This window comes from Chamaea fasciata, unplaced genomic scaffold (genome assembly GCF_029207755.1).
Source record: "Chamaea fasciata isolate MVZ Bird 193981 ecotype frontalis unplaced genomic scaffold, bChaFas1.0.hap1 SCAF_17, whole genome shotgun sequence".
In the NCBI taxonomy this organism is placed as follows: domain Eukaryota; kingdom Metazoa; phylum Chordata; class Aves; order Passeriformes; family Sylviidae; genus Chamaea; species Chamaea fasciata.
The window spans coordinates 1126583-1154070 of NW_027094102.1; the positions used below are offsets into that span (position 1 = coordinate 1126583).

The 27488-nt window shown below is 49.1% G+C and overlaps 1 protein-coding gene across 4 annotated transcripts; it reads right to left on the reverse strand.

Moving 5' to 3' along the window:
* Nucleotides 1-9482: 9482 nt before the first annotated feature.
* Nucleotides 9483-26992, reverse strand: ADNP (activity dependent neuroprotector homeobox). Of its 4 annotated transcripts, none has more exons than XM_066198599.1 (7): nucleotides 26888-26992; nucleotides 21725-21878; nucleotides 20411-20456; nucleotides 19084-19390; nucleotides 16452-16564; nucleotides 15438-15530; nucleotides 9483-13569 (listed from the first exon to the last, which is right to left on the reverse strand). In XM_066198599.1, exons 3-7 carry the CDS (start codon nucleotides 20447-20449, stop codon nucleotides 10441-10443), a joined length of 3681 nt encoding a protein of 1226 aa, XP_066054696.1. In that variant the 5' UTR covers nucleotides 20450-20456; nucleotides 21725-21878; nucleotides 26888-26992; the 3' UTR covers nucleotides 9483-10440. The 4 variants fall into 4 exon arrangements, with proteins under 4 accessions (XP_066054696.1, XP_066054697.1, XP_066054698.1 ...); XM_066198600.1 differs by having other exon boundaries at nucleotides 21725-21881; nucleotides 26888-26985; XM_066198601.1 differs by lacking the exon at nucleotides 20411-20456.
* Between the last annotated feature and the right edge of the window lie 496 nt (nucleotides 26993-27488).

Consider the following 27488-nt stretch of genomic DNA (forward strand, 5'->3'; position numbering starts at 1 on the left):
CAGCTGCTGGGAAAGGGCAAACTCCTCGCTCCGAATGTGCACGAGTGTGTCTTTAACACCCGCACGCCGATTTACTGCGCCCTTTAGGGAGGCTTCTCTCCGAGTAAAGCGCTGTCCTGTGCCTTGGGATGGGGCTGTGAGCACAGCGGGGCCTGGGGGAAGTGCGGGTCTGTGGGGTGGTGATGGGGCAGTGAATGCGTGGTTACACCATGGTTACACTGCGGTTACAGTGGGGTTACACTGCGGTTACACCATGGTTACAGTGAGGTTGCACTGTGGTTACACCATGGTTACACTGCGGTTACAGTGGGGTTGCAGTATGGTTACAGTGGGGTTATAGTGGGGTTACAGTGCAGTTACACTGCGGTTACACCATGGTTACAGTGGGGTTACACTGCGGTTACACCATGGTTACAGTGAGGTTGCACTGTGGTTACACCATGGTTACACTGTGGTTACACTGCGGTTACAGTGGGGTTGCAGTATGGTTACAGTGGGGTTATAGTGGGGTTACAGTGCAGTTACACTGCTGTTACACCATGGTTACAGTGGGGTTACACTGCGGTTACAGTGAGGTTACACTGCGGTTAAGGTAGGGTTACAGTGCGGTTACACTGTGCAGTTACACCATGGTCACAGAGGGGGTCCACGGTGCGGTCACACTATGCGGTTACACCGGGCTTACACCGCGGTTACACCGTGTTTGTCCCCGTGTGCGCCGCCGCTGCCGGCGCTCCGAGCGGAGCGTCCCCAGCCCCGCGCCCCGCCGGGCTCCGGGGCTGTGTGACATCACCGGCGGCCAATCGCCCAGTGCTTCAGGGCACAGCTTAAAGCTCTTTCATAATATATTTATAGCCCGTGCAGATATTTTGGGGCTTCGGTAGCATTCATTTCGTCACAGAGTCCGTGTGTCAGTGTGGCTGGGGGGAAAAGAAAGGAGAGGACAGGTATGAGCGTGTTGGGTTTGCACTTGAGCCGGGCCCAGGCACGCCGGGGGAGCCGGCTCTGCTGGGAACGATCCGGCACTTGCGCTGGGGCTGCGCCCGCCCGGGCACGGCTGCAAGGGCTGCCCCGCGCTCTGGCAGGAACAGCCGTGCAGGACACGTGTGTGTCCGTGTGTGTGTCCGTGTGTGTGTGTCCGTCCGTCTGTGTCCATGCATGTGTGCATGTGTGTCCGTGTGTCTGTCCATGTGTCCGTGTTTCCATATGTGTGTCCATGCCTGTGTCCGTGTGTGTCCATGTGTGTGTCTGTGTGTCCATGTCTGTGTGTTCCTGTCCATCCACGTGTGTCCGTGTGTCCGTGTGTGTCTGTGTGTCCGTGTCTGTGTGTTCCTGTCCACCCACGTGTGTCTGTGCATCCGTGCGTGTCCATGTGTGTGTCTGTGTGTCCGTGTCTGTGTGTTCCTGTCCATCCACGTGTGTCCGTGTCTGTGTGTTCCTGTCCATCCACGTGTGTCCGTGTGTCTGTGCATCCGTGCGTGTCCATGTGTGTGTCTGTGTGTCCGTGTCTGTGTGTTCCTGTCCATCCACGTGTGTCCGTGTGTCCGTGTGTCCGTGTGTGTCCATGTGTGTGTCTGTGTGTCCGTGTCTGTGTGTTCCTGTCCATCCACGTGTGTCCGTGTGTCTGTGCATCCGTGCGTGTCCATGTGTGTGTCTGTGTGTCCATGTCTGTGTGTTCCTGTCCATCCACGTGTGTCCGTGTGTCCGTGCGCAGCAGCCCGACGCCCTCAGCCGGGCTCCAAATGAACTAGGGGAGGGATTTTTGACACGTGGTGTCTTACTGAAGTTTGCAACTCGCTGTTGCAGTCGTAACTGAAAGAAGATTTATATATGTTAAAAATCATCAAAGTTGTTCAGCAAAGTTTTCTATTTCTAGGAACTCTTATGCTGCAAACTCCTATAGGTAAGGGGGGTATTTCGGACAGGAATTCTGCATTCTTGCCCTGTTTTCACACTCTGAGCATCAGCTCTTGGTCTCAGCTGGAAACAGGCTCCTCAGCGTTGTTGGACAGTGCAGGCGTGCTGGCTGTCCCTGTGTTTGTGGGCAAATCTCTGCTCTACCACCACGGAGCAGCATCCCAGCTGCTCACTGGAGGCTGACATCCAAGCCAGCCCTCACTGATCTTGATTTCCTGCTGTATTACTCCTGGAAAATGAGAGTAATTTTCCATCTCCTGTGACCTGTGGGAGGGCCAGTCTCTGGTTGTCTGAATGCCTTCCCAACGAGCATTAGAATATTGAGTATTTTGCCAGGCTAAATCTGCCACTTGCAGTTTTCCCACACTTGCAGGATCTGCTGGAGTGTCCAAGGTGCTTCCCGTCCCCATTCCTCGTGTTCCTCAGCTGAGGGAGCAGCTCAGGCTCTGCTCATGACGAGTGTGCCCAGTGCTGGGCCTGCTCCAAGGGTGCCAGCCCAGCCCACCCTGCTGGCCTGGGAGCCGCAGACCAAAAATCAAAGTGAGTAATTGTTGATACCACAGTCTCAGTGGTCACCCCTCATCCTGGCTGTGCCCGTCCCCATCCCGTGTCCCCTCTCCCTGCCAGAGGCTGGACGTGGCAGCTGCTGCTGTCTGAGGGGCACCAGCCCTGCCGGCAGAGCTGCCCCTTGCAGCTGGAATTGGGGTCCCTGAGCCCTGCTCACCCTTGCAGAGCTCTGCTGACTCCTCCTGATCCCCTCCTTTCCTTTGGAGTGCTGGGGATGGATTCCAAAAGGTTTTGCTCCATGTTTTTGTTGGGACTGGGGTTAGGCTGAACATCCTGTAGCTCTTCCTCCTCAGCCTTGTGGAAGCTGAACGTGACATTTGGCTTTTTTCCAGTCATCAAGAAGCTGCTCTGATTGCCCTGACATTTTCAGCTGATTGACAGCAGCCTCCCAGTGTTGTGAACCAGCAGCTTTAGCATCCCCAAACGCACTGCCTGCTCCCAAAGGTTTTGTTAGTGTTTGTTGCTCTTTATTCCTCTTTGTTTCCCAGCTTGCTGCAATAGTCCCTCTCCGGATCTGCCAGTCTTAGGCACTTGCTTAGATTGTCCCACTGGACAGCGACCTGGAAGCTGAGAGCAGAGCTGGCAGCAAAAGCCAGGGCAAAGAATGCAGGGAGTTACCTGATAAAAGTTTACTGATAAAAGGAGAGCATTTGTGGCAGAGGGGTGTTGTGAAGGTCTCTGCCTGTGCTGCTCCTGAAGGTTGAAATGCTCAGAACGCTGGTCTTTCTTTGCCTTGGTCTGTCTCACTCCTTGTTTCCCTTTTGGCTTTCCCGAAGCCGAGCACGAGGCAGTTGGGAGCCTGGGCAGGCCACAGGCTGGGCTGGCTGCCCGAGGAAACCTCCCAGACACAGATTGTCACACCGGCCACGAAGGGCAGCAAAACTCACCAGACCTTCTGTGGGAAAGGACTTCTCCTCCTGGCATCAGCATCTTGGGGAGATGATTCTGTTAGGGAGGAGCTGAAGCCCTCCCCTGGCGCGCAGCAAACACCAAACCCGGGGCTGTGCTCTCAGAGCTCGTTGGGGGGAGCTCCTGGCAGCTGCCCCACCTCTGCTGCACCCCACACGCCTGTGAGCATCCTTGTCCCCCGTCTCCTTCCCAAGCAGCCAGTGAACCGAGTTCCCAAGGCTTCGGCAAGATTATTGATCCGTGCAGATCGTTATTGCAGCTGTTGAACGGCTCTGAGCAGATTGAGGGTGGAAAAGTGGGACGTGGCTGTTGGATTTTTTCTCCCGTGTTTTTTTCTGAATTCTCTTGACTTCGTGTATCTCATTATTATTTATGAAATACAAATAACTCTTTGGCAGATTTATTTTTTTATTTTGTATTCTCATGGTATTGTACTTCACAAGGGAAGCTTGATTTACACTTGCCTTGAGGAAATTACATGTTGTAAGTGAAAGGTTGTCATTAATGACCAGTTTCAGTCCACAGGATCCATGTGATGCTTTCTGGAGCTTGCATGGGATTGACTTTGCTCCAAAGTGCTTGCACAGAACAACAGGAAGGAAAGGACTTCTGTGTTTCTCCAGGAAGAAAACTGTGCACCTTGTGCTCCTCATTGAGTCATTTTGGGCTTGCAGAGCAGAGGTTTGATTCCTTTAGGCTGTGACTGTGAAGGTGCTCCACGTGGGGAATGAATCCAGCTCCTGCAAGGAATGCTGGATGAAGGATATGTAGTGTGGGAGGAAAGCACAAATTGGGCTCCAAGGCTTGTGCTCTGAAAGTTGGAGTGGTTTGACATTGCTGTGTTTGCCTTAGGGCAGAAACTGCTCCTGTCCTGAAGAGAATTTCCGCCTGGATGTGAAGTGATCACTCTGAGAGCCAGCTTTGCAGTTCTGATGCTGGGCTGTGCTAGTCAGAGTGACCATCCTGCCCTGAAATGGGTCATTTTCTCCCGCCCCTCGTGTTTGCTGTGTCACCTGGGGCCTGGGGGATTTCTCCAGGGTGCTTTCAGTGCTCCCTGTGTGTCACACCATTTGTCTCCCTGCATAACCTGGCCGCCGGTTAAAATGCAGCTGACTGAAGTCTCTGGAGCTGCCACCAGAAGTTTTATTCTTCCAGGCATGATTCTACATGCCAGTGCTTGTATTTGCCTGCAAGTGCAGAGTTGTGTGTACTTGATTTTTCAAAAGCTCTCGCAAATTTTTTAATCCTTTCATTACTATCATTTGATCAGGCCTCATCTGAACACGCCGAGCTGCCTTCCGAACGCTAAATTCCTCTGTAATTCCTCTAATCTTTATTTTCTCAGTTTATTCCCTCATTGTTGGATCTTTAATAGAATGCAGGGGCAGATCAAGAGAGATCTGCTTCCAGCAGCAGTGATCTGGGCACACACAGCAATCAGTGATCTGGAGGCAAAAAGCTCTTTGCCTCTACTTCAAACCTTTCTCTTTTGATCACTTCAACAGCCTTTGGAATTTCAAGACATTTCCTCCCTCGTCCCCACATCCCCCTCCCGCTTAGCAGGCAACCACCTCACTTCTCCTTTGAGTTTCCCAGCAGCCTGACCACAAAGGAATTATTTCATCTCAGCCTGTGATTCCTCCTGCCCATTTGTCCCACTGTGGAAAAGCTTCCCTTGGGCCCCTCTCTGGAAAACGCTGGTTTCCAAACTGGGACCTTTGCCCCTCGTTTCCCAGTGATTCAGCAGCTGAGCAGATGAGGGTGAAGTATTGATTTCCTTTATCTCACGCTGGTGACTCCTCCATCAGTCTGGTGGGTGCCACCAGAGGAGGAGTGGGTTTGGAAGTGGTTATGGCACAGCTCTGGGAAGTCACCCCCGAAACGCCCCATGGCCGGGGGTACAGAGAGAGCACGTGGTACCTGCAGGTCAGAGGGGAAGGTGGGAGTCAAAACAGCTGTAATATCATAGAAATAATAACGGCTTAGACATCAAAGCATCAGATTTACTACCCCAGGAATCTAAAAAAAAAAAATCCTCATTGCAACCGTGGCATCATCTGTTTGGAGGAATTTTGGACAGTAAGCGCTCTCAGTAACTCAGGTGGCTGGTGACAAACCGAGTGGGACGGGGTTTTGGAAAGCCAGAGGCTGATTTAAGGCTGGGAGAGGCTGTGCCCGTGGTCGGGCTGGGCTGCTCGGGCCAGTCCTTCCTGCAAACAGATCTGCACCCAGCTCGTTAAGCCTAATTACTGTAATTAACAGCCCTACTTCTGCCCCTCTGCTCCCGGTGTGACCACTGGCAGTGCTGCCCCAGAAATGAGGGACAGATTATTTTATTTGGAAAGCCGGATCTGTGATCTGTAACTTTGCCTTTATTTTGGGGAAGACAATGAAGGGTTCATATTCCACCGTGAATTATTACAGCTGGATATTCTCACAGCCTCTTTGCTTCAGGCTTTTTGTCCTTTCCGTTCCACATCCAGGACATGACCAGTAGCACCTCCAGGGTCAGTTCAGATCCTCCAGCTCGTCTCACCCAGTGCTTGTGAAGGCTGAGTCGGAGAAGAACTTTGGGGTTGTGTTACATTAAAAGTTGTCTGGAAGGAGGTGATGGAACACAGGGAGGAGAATTGCACACAAATACATGGGAGGGTTTAATCTGAATAGCAAACTGGCCTCTGGAAACAGGTGAAGTTTAGAGCCTGGAGAGCATCAGCCTCAGGGGAAAGACAGGCTCCTCTCCCACCGAGGCTGGGATTTTAGCTAGAGGTTTGGATGGCTGCACTACAGAAAGAAATCATTTTATCTCCTCAATTCATGATTAATCAATTATTTGAGTTCTTAAAAAACCCCAGAAGCAAACCCAAATCCCTTTCTGTGTTTCTTCTGTAGTCAGTATTTTCAAGTGGTACTAATTCATTTGCATTTCTCTGTGCCTTAAAAACTAATTTCCCCCGCGTGTTCTACTCTATTTTTGTCTGTTCAATATTAACCCAGCTGATTTCGAAGTCTGTAGAATCAGGTGTGAGAGTAAACAAATGCACATTTTCAGCACTGCTTACAAAGTCAATTATTGGAGAGCAACTTCAGTTCTGAGATGATAATTCCACCCCGTCTCCCTTAGCAGACAATTCCCTCAAGTCTTATTCCCTGTTCTCGAGCAAGCAAGCAGCCGAATTTCTGCCCTGTCCCTGTTTCAGAGACTCCCCCTGCAGCACCTCGGCCCTGACCTCCCCAGCTGGAGGTTTTCTCCCTGAACTGTGTAGGCACCAAAAATCAAAGTGATTCGTGATAACCAAGAGGTTTCTAGGAAAGGTGCCCGAGTTTATTTATCCTTAATGGTTCATACTTTAGGACATCCTGACTCTGCCACATCTCAGGGCTTGGGAAAGCCCAGATTTCTGACCCTGTTGGAGCTCTGTGGAAAGATTTATTCCAGGATTTGATCCCAGGAGCTTCCAAACTCCCTGAAGACAATGTCTCAAAGTTCACTTTGTTTTACCTTCCTGTTTTATATTTGAAATGACCAGGGGGTTGCAGGGTGCTCTCTGCAGTCCTGTGCCAACGCTGCCAGCTCCACACACACTCAAGATTTTGCAAGAGAATGTGAAGTCAATGGCAGAATTTTAAAATGCCATAAATTCCATGTGGCTGAAGCTTCCAGCACACTCTGCAGCACCACCAGCAGCAGGGTTTTACAAGCTGCTGTGTGATACAACCTGAACGACAGAAATAAACTTTCTGTGCAGCTGCTCTGGAGCTCTGGATGTGCCACTCTGCAGTGTGGGTGTGACTGAGCCAGGAGCACCAGCAGCACAGCCCATCCCTGCACCTGTAGCGTTTTTAAGGTTTTTACTTCAAAACAGGCCCAGGAAAACCAAACCCCCTTCGTTCTCTGAACAGGGAGCACAGGAGGGGACGAACCTTTCAGATGATTGGCTTTGCATCAAGTACAATATGGAGAAATGGGGGAAAAAAAGCTTGTTTTGAAAATGCCTGTGGAAAAGCTCAAGATGGAGAACCCAGTGCAAAGTCTGTAAAGGGGAAAAAAAAAGCACCAAGCTAATGGTGAAAGTAAAGCTGCATGGCTGTAACCATGGAGACCAAAGCTCTTCTGATGCAGAAATAAACGAACACAACCTTTTCATATTTATTAGTGGGACTGATGGTGAAAGATAAAGTCAAATTAAAATCTAAAGCAATGGAGAAGAGCGAGTGGCTGCCTCTGCCCCTGCAATGCAGGTTCTCGTAATGGATCATCACCTGTGAGCCGGGGTTACAGAGGCAAATCAGTTGTAAAAGGAACAAAATACTCCTGCTTACACCAACCTGCTTATGCAGATATCAGCTTCTTTATTAACAAAACTGGAGAGACAAAGCACATGACACATTCCTGAAATCTTCTGCTTCTGACTAAAATGGAAATGGATTTGTTTTCCTGCTGTAGCTGCGTGTGAAATGCGTGCTCTGCACAACGGGAAACTTTCCTGTAACTGCCCTAAGGAGTATTTGAAACCTGCTGATTTCTCAGTGGCAAGAGCGACAGAATTTCCCTATAAAACCACCGGGTGAATATTCAGGTTTGCCACGAAAATACGAGTCAAAGGGGTCAAGTATTGACTGGTGAGCTGCTGGGAGGGAGCTGTGCTGTGGGACACAGGGACAGCGGCAGCAGATGGCACCAGAGCTGATTTCAGCCAGAGCGAGGAACATCAGAAACGTTTCGATTGAGCAGAAATCCCAGAGCAGGGGAAGGATTCCGCCACGGCCCCACAGGGGCAAGGGCGGCTGTGGGGTGTGAAGCAGGGACAGAGCTGGGAAATCCCTGCTCAGGGCTGAGCCTCGGGGAGGAGGGAGGAGCGCACGGAGAGCAGGAGGAAAAGCCAGGGAAGTGCTGGACCACAGCATCCCAGGGCAGCCTGACGCCCCGGGGCCCAGCCCAGGGTCAGGCTCAGCCCGACCCCCTCCCCTGCGAGCACCGAGGGACGGGCTGGGGCTGTGGGCTTGTGCTCCAGGAGTGCAGAGGGGCTGTGAAATGCGGGTAATTTCCAGCCCCTGCAGCTCATTGTACCATATCCTGAATTACACACATCGGGTCAAGGTTCTTCCAGTTTTACTGAGCGATTTTCTTCCCCTTTCTGACTTCCCCAAAAGTGTGGTTAGCCTCAGAGCTGGAGAGGAATCCGTACCCAGCCTCAAAGCCAGATCTGAAGAGTAACTGGTCTGAAATACTAAAGTTTATGCCAAGGCTTAAAATAACCACCCTCCTTCCTTCTTGATATCCCGGTGAGAGAATGGTTGTGTGCAAGACCTTTAATTTAATCACTGTATAAAATGGCATTTCCTGGAATCTTCTGGCAAATGAAACACTCCTAAAGAGTTCACATTTCAGTCTCACTCTCCCCTGACTACACCCAGGAGTTCAGAACACTGTTAACTGTAGAGCTTGCTAATATTAAGATTACCTTGCCAGGTACATTGATAAAAAGATACCAAATTTTTCAGGTCAGTGCTGAACAGATAAAGGCTGCTGCACTTCCCCACTGCACTAAGTTTTTTTCTCAGCACAGCAGAGTCCCCTCAGTGAATCCCCTCCTCAGGTCCTGGCCTGGCCAAACCAAGCCCAGCTTTGAACAAACTGTTTCAGTTTTTCTGGTGTTTAATTTACTTTACCTGCCAGGCTGGCCCAGGCTCGTGCTCCTCCCTGCAGGAAGGGTCAGAATTCCAAAGCACTCTCCTGGCCCCAGGCTCCGGACACACAGGAAGGACTTTCCAGGTGAAAAGCAGATCTCTGTTCCTCGAGGATTTCCCAGACCTCCTTTCCCCAGGAGGCAGAACAAGCAAAGCAGTACAATGCTATTTATAACTGTGTTCTACAGCACTGAACAGGAACAACACATTTCAGCCCGAGTTATCCTGGAGATTCTCAGTAACCTGGAGGGAGATAAGTATTCAGTAAGAACTAAACAGAGAGGCCCCAGCAGGGCTGGGGAGCACTTGGAAGAACAGAGGTAAAAAAGAAGGAATGAATATTGTGAGGTGGGATTTACCAACCAGGAATGGAGCACTTGCATGTAATAAAGCAAATATTTACATTAAGCACAATACAGCAATTTATTTAGATGCTTAAATGAAGAATACAAAGGGAAATAAAGATCACAAAATTATACATACTACAACAGTGTGTCATATATTAGATGGTATAAATGAATACAACACCTTGCTGGTGTTAACTAAAGATAAAACTAAATATCCAAACCCAGCACTTTGTCTCAGTGTGCTGCTTCAACACAATACACTTTTATACAGATCTAAAAGGTGTCAAAATTAGTAGCTGCAAACTTGTTTCTTGCATGTGATTTTTCTTTTTTAGCTTAAAAGATTTCAGAAAATGGCTCTGAAATATGTTTGTCATCAGTTGTCATGTCAAGGATATTCAGAACAAGAAAATTCTATAATACAACAGAGCCCAGATATATTTTTATGTTGCTGGCCTCTGGTTGGAGATTGTACAAGGTTATGTGCAAAAACTAAGTCTGTCAAAATTGATACTAGAGCAGTCTCAAGCTTTGCTAGGGAAACTAGATACAGCATTTATTACACAGCAGGGCAACACTAAAAAAGAGAAACAGATCTATGATGGGTACACAAGAACAGTTCCATAAGCTTCACTTGAATAGGTCTAAAAGACTGTACAAATATACATTTCAACTATTCAGAATGATACATGAAAACTCCATTTCCCCAGAGTCTGCTATACAGGGCGCCGCGGCGCTGCCGGAGAGGGGCCTCTTGGAAAGACACAACTCAACATGGACAAGGTGAAAAGGAGGGTTGAAAACGCAGATAAAACAATCCTCTGCTTTTCTCTGTGTGCATTCTGGAGCCGCCAGCCTATCCGTTTTTTCACATGAAGTCACTGTGCTCATGCCCCTGGGCCGGCAGATGGGTAGGTGCCCCCAGGGCAGGGCAGGGCAGGGCAGGGCAGGGCAGGGCAGGGCAGGGCAGCAGGGCCCTCCTGGCAGTGCCCCCGCGGGGCAGAGCCTCTCATGCCTGCTGGCTGCTGAGCTCCACCCCGGGCAGGCTGCCGTGCATGGGCTCGGCCCCCACGGCCCCGAAGCCGTCGCCGTCCTCGCTGTCCATCGTGCTGCTCTGCCACTCCATCTGCTCGCTGGCCAGGCTCTCCTCCAGCTCCGAGGAGTTCTTCCATTGCGACTGGTCCTTGGACCAAAACCCTTCTACTTTTCCATAGGAACGATTCTTCCACTTTGACTGTTCTTCATCGCTTTCGGATCCACCCCCCTTGGCCTCCGCGGTGGGTTTACTGCTCCCGGCATCTTCGCTCTGGGAGGATTCATCTGTCCACACTTCTGGTTTTACCTCCAAGGCGTTATCTTCGAAATCCGAAACCTGCTGGGAACCAGGCCCGCTTTCAGACTGGGAAGCTCCGTCTTTCCACTCCACTGCGTCATCCTGGTCATCCTGGTCACCCTCACTGTCTGAAACGTCACCCACCAGTTTTGTTGGCTCTTCAGCAGCAATCATCTCTTCGTATTTAGAGCTCTCCTCTTGCTTTTGCTCAGCCTTCTCTGGAGACTGTAACGTGTTTTCCTCCATGATTTCCTTGGCTATGCTGTCCTGGGGGTTCTGCACTGTGCTGTCAGACGAGGCTTTCCCACCCATGTCAGAGACGTGCTGCCCGAAGGGACTGCGGCTCTCGTGGTACTCCTCCTCTAGGTTCTCGTAGCTGTCTGAGGAACTGTCATTGTCTTTTTCTAAGCTGATTTTTTTATCAACAGTCTTACTGGCATTGACTCTGGAATTCTTCTCGTCGTGGTTTTCAAACAGCCATTCAGCATCAAAATCCATCTCGTGCTTGACTTTGTTCAGCTCTTTCATGTTGAAGCCCAGCAGCACCCCGGGTTTGTATTTCTCACAATCCCTAACACACTTCTTCCTTTTGTTGCTGAAGTGAGATGCGATATCAGATTTCCAGAGCCACAAACTGGCCGCCAGCTTTTCGATCTCTCTCCGAGTGGGGTAGGGCTGCTTATTGAAATACTTGGTAAGAAACGTTTTCCTGGCTTCGTACGAATCGTCTTCGTGACCCTTGGGGTCCAGTGCTAGAACTACAGGTTCTTCAGGCTTCTCCTCAAAGGCAGAGGGGGAGTCATCGTCGTCCATCTTCCTCTTCTTCATCATGGGGAACTCCATGTGCTCGTAGGAGCGTTTCATGGGCGCGGCGGCGGGGGACTGGCCCAGCCGGGACGACGTCCCTTTGTCCTGCCCGTTCTGGGTCTTGCCCACGCCCCTGCAGTGCACCAGGTGCAGCGTTATGGTGGAGGCCGTCATGTTGCTCGTGTACACGCCCAGGCAGTGGATGCACTTGTAGGTCAGCTTCTTCTCCACGGGGTGAACCGTCTGAATCACCTGGTGCCTCTCCCGGAGGTGATGCGCCAGCGCGTCGGAGATGGGGCCTTTGAGGATCGAAAAGCACAGAGGACACAGAGTTTTCCCCACGTCTTTTTTGTAGGGCACTGCTGCTTGTGGAGAACTCTTGACGGGCACGTCAGATTTCTCCTGGATTTTGGGCTGCGGCTTTGGCGGGACCGGGGGCGTGTTCTGAGCGTGGTAAGCTACGGACTCGGCGGGAGCGTCGCGCAGGTTGTAGGTGGTGACGAGGAGGTGGATGTTCGTGTGGCTGCCCTGCTGCAACGTCAGGTCAAAGGTCAGCGTGGAGTCAGTTTTAGGTCCCATCTCCTCGTCCACGTGCACCATGCGCATGTGGGCGGCCATCTTCTCCACGTCGTTGAAGGTGGAGCGGCAGTAGGGGCAGGACAGCCCGTGGATCAGCATGTGATTGAGCAGCGTGTCCGTGGGCAGGTAGCGGTTGCAGTAGAGACATTTGCTCGTGAAGTTGTGGATTTTCATGATGTAGTTGGCCACCGCTGGCACCTTCTCGGCCTTGTGCTCCTTCTCAAAGTGGACGCTGTACACGTTTTCGGGGAACAGCTCGTTGCAGATTGTACAGATTTTCCACTTCTGCGTGGACGAGGTGTTGACAGCGGAGGGACCCGTAGCAGCCACGGGGGATTTGGAGCCAGACTGGCCCAGAGCTCTGGACGCTGCCTGGGACTGCGACAGCGACGTCTGTTTGAGCTGCGCCGACGACAGCGAGGAGGAGTTGGCAGACTGCAGCGAGTACCTGCCCGAGGCCTGGGACCTCTGCTCCCCTCCCAGGGTGTAAGGCCTTCCATTGCCACTCGCTGAAAACTGTTTCATGCTTTGTGATTGTTGGGAAAGAGAAACGGGCGCGTTGCCACTGAGGCTGAGCCTCCCCCCTGGCTGACCCACGTAACTGGGGGGCACCGATTTAACCCCGTAATTGTTCTGCTGTAGGTGAACGTTTGACATCATATTGACTCCTGCAGAATTTAACGTGGGCTTTGGTATAGTGAGTCTGTTCATCATCTGCTGCGACGAGAGCGAGCGGACGCTGCCGGCAGAGAGGGCTCCCATCCTCTGAGGGAGTCCCATAGGCTTTTTATCCTGGGGTTTGGGAGCTATGAGCATCAGAGGTTTAGACCTCGGGACCACCACGTTGGTGTGGCCTATCATTGCCGTGACCTGGTATCCGATCCGCTCGTGGTCTTCGATCACGTGCTGGACTAAAGCTTCGTAGGATTTCGGCATGAAAAGGCATCGTTTGCAGTGGATACCCCCCTCCTCTCGGGCACTGGAGCTCAATGGAACTGCCCCATTGAGGGACTTTTCACCTCCCTTGGCTATGTAAGGAGCAGCAACGTGCTGAAAATGTTCCCTGTAAATGTGCTTTCGAACGATTTCGTAGAGCGGGTCACGGTAAGTGCACTTCTTACAGTAATAAACAGCTTGTTCCACACTGTCAGCCTGCTTGGGTTTAAGGCTCTCGTGTTTGTTTTTATCTTTGAAAGTGCTGATGCCTCCACTCGGTGTATTGGCATTGGGAGCATGGAATATTTTAATGTGCGTTTCCAAAGTCTTTTTGTCGGCGTTGAAGGTACAGTAGGGGCAGTTGAGCAGGATCCTGTTCTCAAAGTCTTCGCTGTGAACATTCCGGAAGTGGCTCTTGTAGGCTGAAAAGAACTTCGAGGAGAAGGGACATGCACTGCAGCAAAAGGGCTTTGTCCGATAGTCCTTGAACAGAGAACAGAGCACAGACTAAATATCCAACAGCGATTCCCAGCAAAGTTACACCCAAGATAATCTCCACACACCCTTTCTAAACAATTCTCACGAGCCCCCCTGCAGCCGCCTCACACCTTCAATTCACTTCTCTCCCAGTTGTGGCCTGCAGACCAGGCCCTGAAAAGCTGATCACGTGAACACACACACGATGTGGTCAGTGCCAAGGGGTTCCTGCGGGGTTTATCCAGGACCTTGGCAGGTGAGGCTGAGTCAGAAGTGTCTTTCCCTATCAGTCACAAAGAGCCTCCTCCCTGCAGCTGGGCTGCAAGAAAAGGTCCCTCTCCTTTCTGGGGGAAAGCCCAGCAGGACTGTTTGAGGAAATGAGACTGTATCCAGATGAGATACTGCCCACCTGAATCTGCCAAACTTTGTAAATGCAATATGGATCTGTAACTGGAGCTATTTCAGCGTCTTTATCCATTACACACTTTAACAGCAAAGATGGAATTCCAGACTTTTTTTTGGTGAACAAAAGGATTTAAGCTTACCAGGACACAGGCTATACAAGCCCTTAAATCCACCAAGCCTCTTCCCTGTGATCAAAGCACAAACCTGATTTTTCAATCAATCTCAAATGAGGAACAAAAAGGAATTTGGGAATTCCACCCTTGCAGTTTGCCTGCAGCTTTTGTCTCATGTAACACGGTGCCAATGCAGCTCTTGTCAACTGCTACAGCACAGTCTGAAGTGCCACTGGCCTTGGGGACAGCCACAAGCAGCCTGGCACTTCAGGTGGGATACACAGGGAACTCAGAGTTACAGAGATTCCTCCTGAGTGTCAGAACGAGCCCTGTGCACCGAGCTACACACAGGTCACAGGTGAGGGAGCTGGAGGGCTGCACTCCCCCTCTGCAGAACAAAGCTGGAATATCTGCTCTGGCCACCTGCTGAAGCCTCACACTCCTGGTGGACAGGCCCCAACAAACTAACCAACCAACCAAGAGCTGTCTCCGTTTGTATCACAATTTTTATTCTGGGTTACCTAGGAAAAGGGACATCAGGGCATTTTAGGCAAGACAGTGCTAAGTGGTCATTTTCAGATTAACAGGAGGAATCCATCCCAGGATGGGTCACAGTCCCCTCTGAGAGCAGTCCCTGAGCTCCGAGGTGCTCACACAGGGATTCCTTTGCAGAGAGGTCTCTGACCTGTCACTGCTGGGGTGACCCTGCCCTGCAGCCCCAGCAGAGGCTGCTGCAGCTCACACCACCTGCTGGAACCACCAGCATCATTTCCTCCCTCCACTGCTGGCTCAGCTCAGAATTCCTTTATTCCTGCCTCAGAAACACCACACCAGCAGGACTTCCAGTGCCCCTGAGCTGCTGTGCAGAACTAGAAATGCCCAAAGCAGATGTGGGGCACGGGCTGTGGGACCCAGGGCTGCACTGACAGTGACCCTGCCCTGAGCAGCAGAGCATCCAGTGACACAGCTTTGGAAGGGATGGAAACCAGGAATAAAACATTTAAGGAAAGGTAAAAGACTCATTGCCAGTTGTATAAAGTTGCTGATCCTTTGGCCGGAAGGCCGGTGAACTGTGCTAGGCTTGGGAACAGGTGGGAATGGGCTCCTAACGTGCAGCTGTTTGACTTGAGCAAGGAGCCATCAGCTCTGCAGTTCTGCCCACCCAGGCTCTGACAAACACACCAGGAACAACTGAACAGGACTAAGAAAACAGCACGCAGCTTTTTGCTGTCCCTTGAGCTGCCAACACCTGAAAATCCCTGAGGAAAACTGCAGGAAAAGCTCTTGGAATGTGTGGGAAATGCCCTTCAGCACGACCCATCTCCAGCCTCAGTGTGAACCGAAACTCTTACCAACCTGGTTTTTTGTAAGCGATGGGTCCCACAGTCCCACATCCTCCCATGTAGTGTTTTTCAAATAAAAGTCATTAGGTTCAAACTGCTTAAAATCCTGGAGAAGGGAAGATGGGAAGAGAGGACAGAGAGTCAGAAGCAAGGCCCAAGGGCTCCCTGAAGCAATCCCTGAGCACCCCTGCACCCTTCCAGGGCTGCTGGCCAAGGCAGAGCCCATCACTGGGGGAGTCTGGGGGCACCTCCTGGCAGGGGGACAGCTCTGAATATTCTCCACATCACAAAACACCTGCAGAATGTCTTCACCACCCATCCTCCTGACCAAGCCAACGCTGTAGTTACAAACTCATCTCATTCCAAAAGCAATCCTCGGGAGAAGTGTTCCCAAACCGGTGTGTGGCTTTGGGGTTTTCTGGCTGCTTTTTCTGGGGCTGGTGGTGTGGTATTCATTTTGTTTGATTGGTTGGCTTTTAATTAATTTCATACAGGAAGCTTTTCGAGTTGGACACGTGTGGTGTCCAAGACATCCAATTCTTATTTAAAAAACTATCTTATGAAACATTTCTTTAGCATTTCACCTTTGGCATGAAGTCAGCAGCACATAAAGACTCAAAAATAACACTTCCACTGAAATGAATACTGCAAGTAACACTGTCCCAGCTCAGAATTCTCCTCTTAAACGTGAGACTTGCTCCACAAATCCTGCAAGCAGGAACTGACCCAGGCACAGAGATGATTCTGTAACTTCAGCACCTGCTGCAGCACAAAGACCATCTCAAGACCCATTTCTGCCCCAACATCTCACACCTTTCCTGAGTTCTTCCAGCATTCCTGGATTTCAGTAGCCACTAATATTTCCAGAAGTGTTTACATGTACATTCTATCTCACATTTCTAATGAACTACTTTGTGTGGAACCTAAACAGGACTAAAAATAAATCATGGCATACACAACACGTATATGAACTGTCCCCTGAACTCTGCAGCATTTTAGCTCCAACCCTTGGAGGTGCCATACTTACTTCTATATGTTCTTTACAGTATTCCAAACCAATGTCACTAAGTATTTTTTTCACAGTTTTCCGGGCCTTTCTTAAACTGCCAAGGTTGTTGACAGGAAGTTGGAACATAGTTTCTATTGGAAAAGAAGAGTAAGAGAAAAGGTTTAAGTCAAATGTGGTTTGTCTGATAGTGCTGCACTTTAATTATCAGTAATTCTGCCTCATTCCCCCACAGAACTGGTGAACACTGTTCCATTCTCTGGCTTGTTCCTTGCTGAGGCTGCCCATGCACAGGGCACCTCTGAAACAGCAACAAATTGATCAAAATACTGCTTGATATCAAACAGCTGATCTCAAAATGCCACTGAACTTCTTCACCAAAGAAACCAAATGCTTTCTCTTAATTCCTGTGTCTAATACGGCTGCACATGCCACAGGTACCATGATATACAGAAACTCAAAGAAAGCCAATTATTTACAACTACCTGAAAACAACATCTCTGCTCTATCTGCAGCATCTTCCTGCCTCTGCCCTTTGCCTCAGTCCAGTTTTAAAGACATGAAATTCCCTGGATCTTCCTATCACCACCCATCCTAACAGGATAGAGTTAGACCCTCACACCTGAAATGTGAACTTTTAAATGTCAGCTTTTAACATCAACCTTGCTTTGGCAATTCTGCTGGATAGCCTAATCCAGCTCACCTAATGTAACAAACCCCCTCACCCTTAGGCAAATACAGTTCATTTTATTTAGGAAATCTCTGGCTATTTGATCATAGTGAGTGGAGAGCCAGATACAGTCTGGTATTATTACAGGCTGTGACTACAACAAAAGCTTTTAGCATCTCCATCCATTTCTATTTACAGCAAGTAACTCCAATTGTAACGTAAACATCACTCTGCTGGCACCTCCTTGGATGGGGACATAAAAGCAGTTGGGATTAAGCAGCCTCTCAATAATCATCTAGGCATTAATGCTGCTCTGGAAATGAGGCATCCTTTATCTGACCAAAAGCTGATGTCTAAGGGAAGACACCTGGAGCATGTCTGACCACATCAATCCACACTGAAGTGCTGGGTGGAATGAGTAAATGACTGCTTAAAACCAACCCCAACAGCACCCCGACAGAAACATCCAGGCTGGATCTCCAGGTGCCTCAGAAGGCAGATCCCAGAGCTCTCCCTCATGTCCAGTGTGTGTGTACACAAACTGACTGCACCAGTCCCAAGGGAATGGCAAAGGAAGCACAGAGTGACTGTGAGCAGTGTCTGGAACCTTCCTTTGCTGTGTTTGTGCAGTTCCCAGCATAAAGGTCTTCCCACAGCCAGGTACTGACTCCTAGAACGCAGACTTCTAGAATTCAATAGCCAAAAGGAAGCAGAAAAGACAAGCTATGAAAGAGCAGAGGATGACTAACTTAGAAGCACCAAAGTTGTCATTTCACATTTGCAACAGTGAACGTTTCCTTCACTCCATTCCTGTGCCAGTGCAGAGATCCCTCCTCTGATCTCAGCCCCAGCAGCGCACTCTGACCCCACAGGAGCTGTGCCCTCAGAGACAGAAACACCAAACCCCCAGCAGTCACATCACCAGAGGGGACAGAAAGCCTGCACCTGTCTCTACACTGCAAAAGCTGTTTCAATTTAGTGTAACTGAAATCTTAATTCCCCGGTGGGTCCTTTGCACTTTGGCCCTGCTCAGGACCCCCAGTGATGCCCCAGGGAAGAGGTGCTGGGCTGTTCCTGCTCTGACCCAGGACACGGGGGATCTGCCCACAGCAGCCACACGGAACAAGGCTGTTGTGACTCTGGGAAAGGTGCACCACCTTCACACCAGCCTTTTTCTCTGCACTGAAATCTTCAGCCAATATTCCAGATGTGCCCCACTGTGTTACTTTCATGCCTGGACATCATTCAGGCTGCTCCCTGTGCTTGGTTGATGCCTCAGCTTTGGTACACAACAACCAAGCACAATGGATTTTCACTGTCACAGGCTGGAAGGTAAAACAATGGTTTTCAACCACAAGTAAAGACCTGAAGAAATCATCTGCAGGAAGATGCTGCTGTGTAAAGGAACCATGACAGACCTCAGAATAAAACTGTGGATGTGACTACAAGCCTCTTAGGAACATTATTAAAAAGAATGAAATAAAGCATCAGTTTTACCTTCTCTTATGGGCACATGAGGCTGACCCTTCCCTTCCTAATGCTCTCATTTATTCCTGTTATGAAGACTGAGAAAACCTGAGCTTTTCGGTGATCTGACAAGCAGAATAACCAGCTACAGTGTTGAACAAATCATGAGGTGTGAACAAGTGTGCAAAACAGATATTTGTATAAACAAGGTGCAAACCCAGCCTGTTCTGTCCCATCGTGACTGTGAGTTCAGACACACTCAGCTCAACCTTGCCTTATTAAAACAATCAGCAGTGTAAGAACCCTAGCCCATTAAAGCAGATTTTAAATCAATTTTAAACTCAAAGATACCATTAGCTGTTATTTCTGTGCATGCTTATAAAACACAACTGCTCTTCCTCTCTGTCTTCCCCTCTCCCCCTCACCATCCTCTGCTGCTTCACCAGGCCCATCCTTTCCGTGCTCTTTCCCCCTCTCCTCCTTCCTTTGCTGGTTCTGGGCCTCCTTGGTCCTTACCTCGCTCATTTTCCCTCTTCTCCTCTTCCCTGTGCCAATTCATAGCGTCCACATTCTTTCGTCGTTCTCTCTCATCCTGTCTCCACCGCTTCTTGATCTCTTTGTCCTTAACTTGCTCATTTTCTCTCCTCTTCTCATCATCCCTGTGCCACTTTATTGTTTCTGCATTTTTCTGCGGCTCCACGCTTCTCTTGAGATAGTCTTGTCGCCTCCTCCTCTTTTTTAACATATCCCTTTCCCTGGCACGAGCCTGCTTTTCTTTCTGGGAAAGAAAAGCTTTACGGGGCATCATGAGCTGCTGCTGTACCTGCAATAACATCGGATCCATGGGATAATGCACTCTGCACATGCACAACACCTCCTTTGGAGTTCCACACTTCACACACTCAGCCAAGGCAATGCCCTGCTCCTCCTGTGCCCTCCTGAGCAGTGGCATTTCTGTCCCCTCCCTGCAGCTCCTCCTCCCCCAGAGCCTTTGGCAGCCCCTGGCACTGCTGCCCCTGCTGAGGAACGGGCTGTGTGTGGACAGAGGTGTGAAGGGAACTTGGGGACCTTCGATCCTGTCTCCTCTCTTCCTGGAGAGATACATTTAATCCAACTTAAAGGTGCTCGTTTTTCTTTCCAGACCTCCACCTCCACTCAATTCGGGTGAAAACGGCTCTCCTGGCTGGGAGGGGGCATTAGGAGACAAGCCACAATCTGAAAAATTGTGTAAGCCTTGTTTCCTGGGGAAACCTGGCCAAAACATTTAACTGCAGTTAATGAAATAAGTCCTGACTCATCTACCCAGACTTCCTCCAAGTGTGTTGTGTCTTGCTATTCACAGGAACAAAGGGGAAAAAAAAGACTTTTTACTTGGAGTTTCTGCTGACAGCATTCCTGGGGTGGGGCTTCTTGGGGTTGGTGTTTTGAGGCTTGGGGCTTTTAGTTTCTAAAGAGGAGACTAAATTTAAATTTCTAAATGGACACTACATTGTAACAAACTGGTTTTACTTTTGGTCATTTCCCTGTAGTCACCCGACACATTCACATTTTCAAATGTAACAGTGTTAGTACCTGCAATTTTGAAATCATGGAAGAATTTATACCATTATTGATAGCCTTTAAATATTTTTCTGTACGCACTCAGCAATGTTTCAAAAATGGCAAACTGCAGTTTTGGGCCAGGTTTGAGGTTTTTTGGTTGAGTTTTTGTTATGTTTTGAAGAAAGATTTGCAGAGGGTCTAATCAAAATGAAAACTGCAGAAAGGACAAAATTACTAGATAACAATACTTAAGCAAAGCCTAAAACAAAATGAAACAAATGTACTTTTAAAATTTAGCTACCTTATGGAAAGCACTTGTTCCCAGCATGCAATACTCCATCTTTTTCCTACAGAAAAAGCAATGTTTCAAACCCTTATTCTAAAAGCTGTTCCTTTCCCCTACAATACATCCCACCCCACACACTTACACCCTCTACTCTGGTCCATTGCCTTTGTTAGGGCTGTATCATGATCCCATGGCTTTCATTCCAATAATTCAACCCCAAATTTCTTAATATCCATAATAATGCTAAAAGGGAAGGGCTGCAGCAGAGTCAAACACCATAATCAAAAAAAATCATGCAGCGTGGTAACACATTAGTACATAAAATTCAGATTATGCTAAAGATTACTTCATTAAAAGGGCAGCTCTCTACCAGACAGCCTGGGTTTGGGTATTAAATATTTCCCAGTAACAGTTGGCATTAAAATCAAAAAGCAACGGGAACCCAGGCTCAGCATCCTCAGCACAGCCCAGACACTGCAAATCTGTACCACAGTCTCAGTGCTCTGTGGGCCGGGTGCCAGGACATTACTGCTGTTTACTAGAGCAAATTTAACTCATTAACTTTGCAAATGTACATTATCATTACAATTTTATCAGTAACCTGGTTCAATTTCAATAACAATAACGTGAAGTCAATTGCAGGTGAAACACATCATGCAAGTGCTTCTTCCCTCCCCCAGCCAAGGCAAGTACCAACATCTCAGCCTGTCATTGCAGTATTTTCTTTCATTTGTTTTTGAATTGTTTGTTGTTGGGGTTTTCCCCCCTTTGGTTTTACCTTTTCCCAGGATTCTTCCCTCCCCTCCCTTTATACAGCCCACTTTGACTGATCAGTTTATAGACAAATGATAGAAAATACCTTAAACAGGAACATTTCAGCTAAATTTCCAAAACTAAACATTTCACTTGAGATTCAAATAAGTAATGACATATTCCAAGGAATAACTTAAAGGGACACCCAACTTAAATTGCAGATCTCTGAACTTCCTGTCCCAAGTCAGAGGGTTTCCCCCAGTTTGTTCAGAGTCATCTCTCCTGCAATCTAAACCAGCTTTCACTTTTACTTCTGATGGTTTTAAACCCACAGAGGAGGGAAAATTTTAAACCAGGAAACCAATTAATCTGCAGTGAAGCTGCTAGACTGATTGAACCCAAAGCCCCCCAACCTCTCAATTTTTCTGGAGTCCAAGCTGGTGTTCCTTTAAGTTCAAAATGTCCAAACCTCAGAAGTGAACGGCCAAAACTACCCTTGCAACTTTTTGCCCACAGTTAGCCAAATGCAAATCTTTCCTCTCCCCGTGCCTGCAGTACTTCTGATGAGGCATTTACCTCCGAAATGAATGGTGCTTGGGCGTCTCACACTCATTGGACAAGTTTGAAGCACAAGCCTCCACAGCCAATTCTCCTTGCAGAACGGCCCCTCAGGGCTCCGTCACAGCCCCCGGGGCAGCCCAAAGCCCGGGCTCGGAGCAAGGCTCATATCCTGCTGAGAAAACAGAGATGAGAGAGAAGAGCTGTGATAAGGGCAGTCTCACATTGATAGACCATGCACCTCACCTGAGCTACCAGCACCACAGCACAGCGCACCTGGGAACCTCAGGGACACTGCCACCATCCTTGAACACTTCCTTGGATGTTCCCACACAAACAGGTCCCGCCTTACAGGACAATGGGACATCAAACAGGTGACAAGGCCTCCAGCCACAGCCCCGGGGACACACAGTTCTCTGGGAAGCACTCAGTAAAACTGGCACAGAAATGATGACACTTTGGTGGAAGGCTGATCCATCACCCACGGACAGAAAAGCCAGTCTTGCACAGACTGGAAACGCAACACGGAACATGAAATCTGAAACCACCAAATCTAAAGTTTATAAAAGCAAAACTTGTTGAGTCATTAATAATTACTCTGCCAGGGAATAAGGCAATATGAATTGTTAGATTTTAATTTCTTGATTATTCACATAGAACATCCACAGCCTGAAGTACAGAGTGCTTTTCTTTGGCAAATACGCTTCCAGCACAAGACACTACAACATTTGAAGAAATTAAAAGAGACAACATTCTTAAAATACTTCATGTGGCAGCAGAACTGAATATTGCACGTGCTCTAACAAGAGCATCACCCACACCTTCAGCCATGCGAGGATGGGTTGTTTCACACGGGATCATTTCTGAGTGTGTCCCTGTGTGTCTACAAGTCCAAATGAACTCTCTCCCAGGGAGTCCTCCCCGCAGCAAACACACTTCTGGGTGAGGACCCATCAGCCTCGAGAGCAGATCAGTGGCAATTACTGCATCAGGTTGATGATACTGAGCTCAGGGAAGTACTTCATCCCATGCTGGGTCTCCCAAACGCTGAGGATCATTTCCCTGTGCTGCTGACAAGGATCCCCAAGCACCTGGCATGCTTCTTACTTCATCATCTGAATTCCTTTGATTTTAGCCAGTATTCTGCCAGCATTTCAAGCTGAAGAAGTCACCGGTTTATACCTAACAGCCCAACACAGAATCATACATCAGAGCTGGCAGCAGCTCTCCGCTCCTGGGCAGGATGAAACAAGACTTGGTTTCTTGATACTTTTATTCCCCTACTCCAGCTGCTTTTGAAACAAGGTAACTTTTAACAATTTGCCCAGCAAACTGCCTTTCATAGCATGCTCTAAAAGCCAGCCATGAAACAAGACTTGCAGAGAAGGCTGACAGTGCACCACTGAGTGAAATCTCCTGAAACACAGGGAAAATATGCAAGGAAATGAACCTGTGGTTCCCACAGCAACAGAAAGCCGCCTCTGGGTGTACGCAGGTTAAATGGTGCCCCGTGGAGTGCTGGTGTAGAATATTCTATATTCACATGAGGACAGCGATGGCCTGTCCCTGGGACTCTGGGACCTGACAATCCCAGGGCAGGTGAGTGAGGAACAGCCAGGGAGCACAAGGGTTATCTCAGGGAAGAGTGAGCAAGTGAGACAAAAAAGGAGTAGAAGTATGAGAGGGAAGAGAGAATTTGGGAGAAGAGAAACTACTGAGAGCTTCCTTGAAAGTAAGAGTGGCAATTAATTCCCTCTCCTCCCTGTAACGAGTGATTGAAGAGTCTGTTCCAACACACCTCTCACTGGCTGGCACTGAGCATTTTCACTCTCTTCCATTGGACTCTCCTCTTTCCTCCTCATTTCAGCATTTCTGGCCTAGTTTTGCGAGGGCTGTGCACCCACCCTCCTGTGAAGGTAATGAGATTTGCAGTTCAGCAGCACATCTGAAATGCCAGACAACTGAGGGCTCCCTCTGCAATCCACCGTAATCCTGGAGGGAGCCTGTTTTGTAACAGTGCCATTTCCAGCTGAGAGCACCTCCCCAGCCCGGCCCCCGGGCCACCTGCAGCAGGAGCTCCTGCCCAGAGCAGGGCGGGCCCTCAGCTGCCCACAGCTCAGCCCCAGAGGGGATTTGGGCTCTGAGTGAGCCCCAGCCCTCCTGCTCGGGTCTGGACCCAAAGCACAAGCCACAAAAGAGGAATCAACACGACCCCCCTGGAAACCTCAGCTCTAAAACTGAGATTACCGAACTGATGGAAATCCTCAGCTGCAAGTTGCTACCCGGACAAAGCACTGGAAGACCTGAGCCACGCTGTGCACGCTCCAGCTCTCCCTCACAGGCAAACAGGCAATTTGTTAACAGCCCCTCTGTCAAAAAGCCAAGGATTTAAAAATATTAAAAACCACTTCAGAGATTAGATCAGCAACTTCCAAAACCAGTTTCAAGTGGAGTGTCAAAACAAAAGGACCATTTCACACCACCTCACAGGGCACCCTACACAACCATGGCCTCAGGAGAGAAGTCCATCTAAAATGTGGTACTAGAGAAAACCACCTTAATCCTTGGGAGGAAATTCTGAGCCTAAAAACTTCTAACACCCTGTTTCAGTGGTTACAGGCAATTTTCAGCAAAGGCTTGTGAAACCCTGGTTTATATCAAGCCCTGTTTGGGCTTGCTGCCTAGCCTCAGCTTGACTCTTGCATTAAGAACTCCCAACTTCCCATCCAAGGAAGAACTATGGAAGGCAGCTGTAGTGAAAGGAATCAGTAAGGCTGATACACCTCAGTCTCCATTCATTCTTTATTTAAAGGCTAAAAAAGCACCTTGTGCAGCCCAGCAGACAGGCATCTCCTAAGTCATTCACACACTTCTCATTCTTGCTCAATTTCTGGAATTTTCCACTGGAGCCCGAAGCTCCATCTGGTGGGTGTGGACACTCACTGCAAAACTGAGCAGGAATTAACTGTTTCCTCATCAACTTCACCTCAGCAGGAGGAGTCCTGGGCTCTGAGGCATCTCTGCCCCGATGTCAAACACAAAATGATCACATTTTGACTGCTCTGGGAACCACAACTCCTTATTTCTGTTCTGATGAACAACCTGCCTTCCCGGGCTCTGCTGGGAACTCCTGGTGAGTCTTGAGATTTTGCTGATGTAGGCTGAGGTAGGTTAAAGAATGCTGGTAGCTGCAGTTCAATGTTTTCTGAGGGATCTTTCCAACACACATGATAAAGGCCACATCAACTCTGGCAACCTCTACTGCATTCTGAAAAGCACTTTGAAATCATGTCCATTCTCTAGGGCATAGGAAAAGGAGAATTAGAGGCACCAACAGCTCCAGAATTAGGCTTGCACACCTCCTGACATCTCAGAGAGAATGTCTTTTGTGACTGTTCAAGACCTCCACAGATAAATGTTTATATGCACACAACATGGGCAGTTAAATCAATATTCAATACACATCCTCAGTGTGAGAGCCAGGCTTGTTCAGGGCTATTTCTAAGAGATTTTGGTGTGAAATGCAATAAAGGCTGCACATCTTGCAGAAATTTGAAATCGAGACTGGAGATCATTGAAGCACAAAGGATATTATTTGCTTACACCAAGATATCCACACTTCAGTGATCAGGAAAAAAGGCTGCATGAATATGCTCTACAATTCCAAAATAGTCCTCATCTAGATTGGAGCTAAGCATGAACAATCCCAGAGTAAAGATAATTTTGGAAATGGAAGCGTGATTAACGAATGAGCAGTTACCATTTAAATTAAATCAAGAATCATCCTAAAATTTTCAACCCAAAGCTGACAAAAACATTTGTGTAATTAAACAAAGCAGCACAGTAGTCGCTGTATAACGTGCAGGAACAAAGCAAATAATCAATACACACCTAATTTATGATTGGATTACACTGACTGGGAAAGTGCAGCCAGATTAGACTGCAAGTGAAGAGGGTCCCCTGCCCCGTGTGTGTTCCCTGACACCAGCACTGTGCCCCCAGCCAGAGCAGAGCCCTGCAGCAGCCACAGCAGCGCTGTGGGGCAGGGCAGCTCCTTCCCTCACCCAAACAGCTGCTGGGCCCCGGCCAAGCCCCCGGGCTGCAGGAAACAGCTCCAGCCCTGCCCTGGCTGCTCCCACACACACACGGGCCACAGACACAGAGTCACACAGCCACACAGAGCCACACAGAGTCACACAGAGCCACACAGAGCCACAGAGCCACAGAGCCACAGAGCCACATAGAGTCACACAGACACACAGAGTCACACAGGCCACAGACACACAGAGTCACACAGACACACAGAGCCACAGAGTCACACAGAGCCACAGGCAGGCACACTCACAGACAGGCACAGAGTCACACACAACACACACACAGACAGGCACAGATACACAACACACACAGAGGCACACAGACAGGCACAGATACACACACACAACACAGACAGGGTCAGATGCACACTCACACACTCACAGGCACAGATAGACACACACAACACAAATACACTGAGACAGGCACAGATAAACACAACACACTCAGATACACACACGACACACACACACTCAGACAGACAGATACAACATAGATGCACACTCAGACACAGGCACAGATGCACACTCACAGCCACAGATACACACACAGACACAGGCACAGAGGCACACACACACAGGCACAGATGCACAGATACACACAACACAGACACTCACAGATACACACACGACACACACACACACTCAGACAGGGACAGACACTCACAGATACACACGACACACACACACAGACAGGCACAGACACACACAGACACACTCACACACACACACTCAGGTATTCACAGCCACAGCAGCCCTGCCGTGCCCTCAGCAGCCCCAGCCAGGGCTGTGTGCGAGGGGCAGCACAACCCAGCATACAAAAGAGCACACCAACACTTTCCCCAGCTCATCCAAAGCCCGCCAATCCAGGCTGTCTCAGACAGCAGATCCATCAGATACTGGAGGGATTTTGCCAACTGGCTGCATCTGAGTTTTCTGAGGGTAAAAATAGGCACTGAAGGAGGCTGGTGCTGCTTGTTTTCCCTTGCCTTACGCTCCACACACGCGAGGCACAAACGCTGCCATTACAACACGGGGGAAAGGCTGTAAACAAGAGCTCCAGATCAGTCTCACACTGCACATTTCTTACCTCTCTCCCTTTCTGTCTAAGCACAGCTCCCAAGGGCTCCAATCCCTGCCTACATCCCAGCGTTAGGCCACCTCAGCTACTGCTGTCCTCCTCAGGAACCTTCCACAGGCAAAGGGCTTCACAGCAGCAGCAACGGGGAAACAAAACAAAAGAGAAGATCACAAACTTGAGCTTGACTATTTAGGTGAAAAAAAGAAAAGAAAAAGCATTTTAAGCCCACTGATCTTGCCCACTTAGATTTCCAGAGCCATTTTGTCCCCTTACTGTTGCTGCTGTGAAGCTGCATCACCAGCAGCTTCCTTGGCCCAGCTGCAGCATGAGCACAAAGTGAGATCCAGAGTCCCATCAGAAATCTCTGCACACCACAGGGACAACAGGGGGCAAGAAGCATTGGCTGAGACCTGAGAGGAGCTGGGGCAGGGAGGAAACAGCCAGCAGTGAAGGCAGGCTCCAGAGCAGGCCCTTTCCTCCACCTGCAGGGCTGGAGGAGTTGGAGTGCTCCCTCAGGGAACAGCTGCTCCACAGTCGCTTTATTTTTGTTTCTTGTAAACTGTTTTAGATACTACTTGAGAAATAGGTGTTAAATGAAAGGGTTTTGCCA

Coding starts and splice junctions, on each gene's coding strand:
- ADNP (XM_066198598.1), bottom strand. CDS start 19,672: ATGTATCTCTCCAGGAAGAGAGGAGACAGGATCGAAGGTCCCCAAGTT. Junction 16,565..19,083: donor GAAGAGGGAAAATGAGCGAG/GTAAGGACCAAG, acceptor CTTTTCCAATAG/AAACTATGTTCCAACTTCCT. Junction 13,570..15,437: donor CATCGCTTACAAAAAACCAG/GTTGGTAAGAGT, acceptor TCTCTGTTCAAG/GACTATCGGACAAAGCCCTT.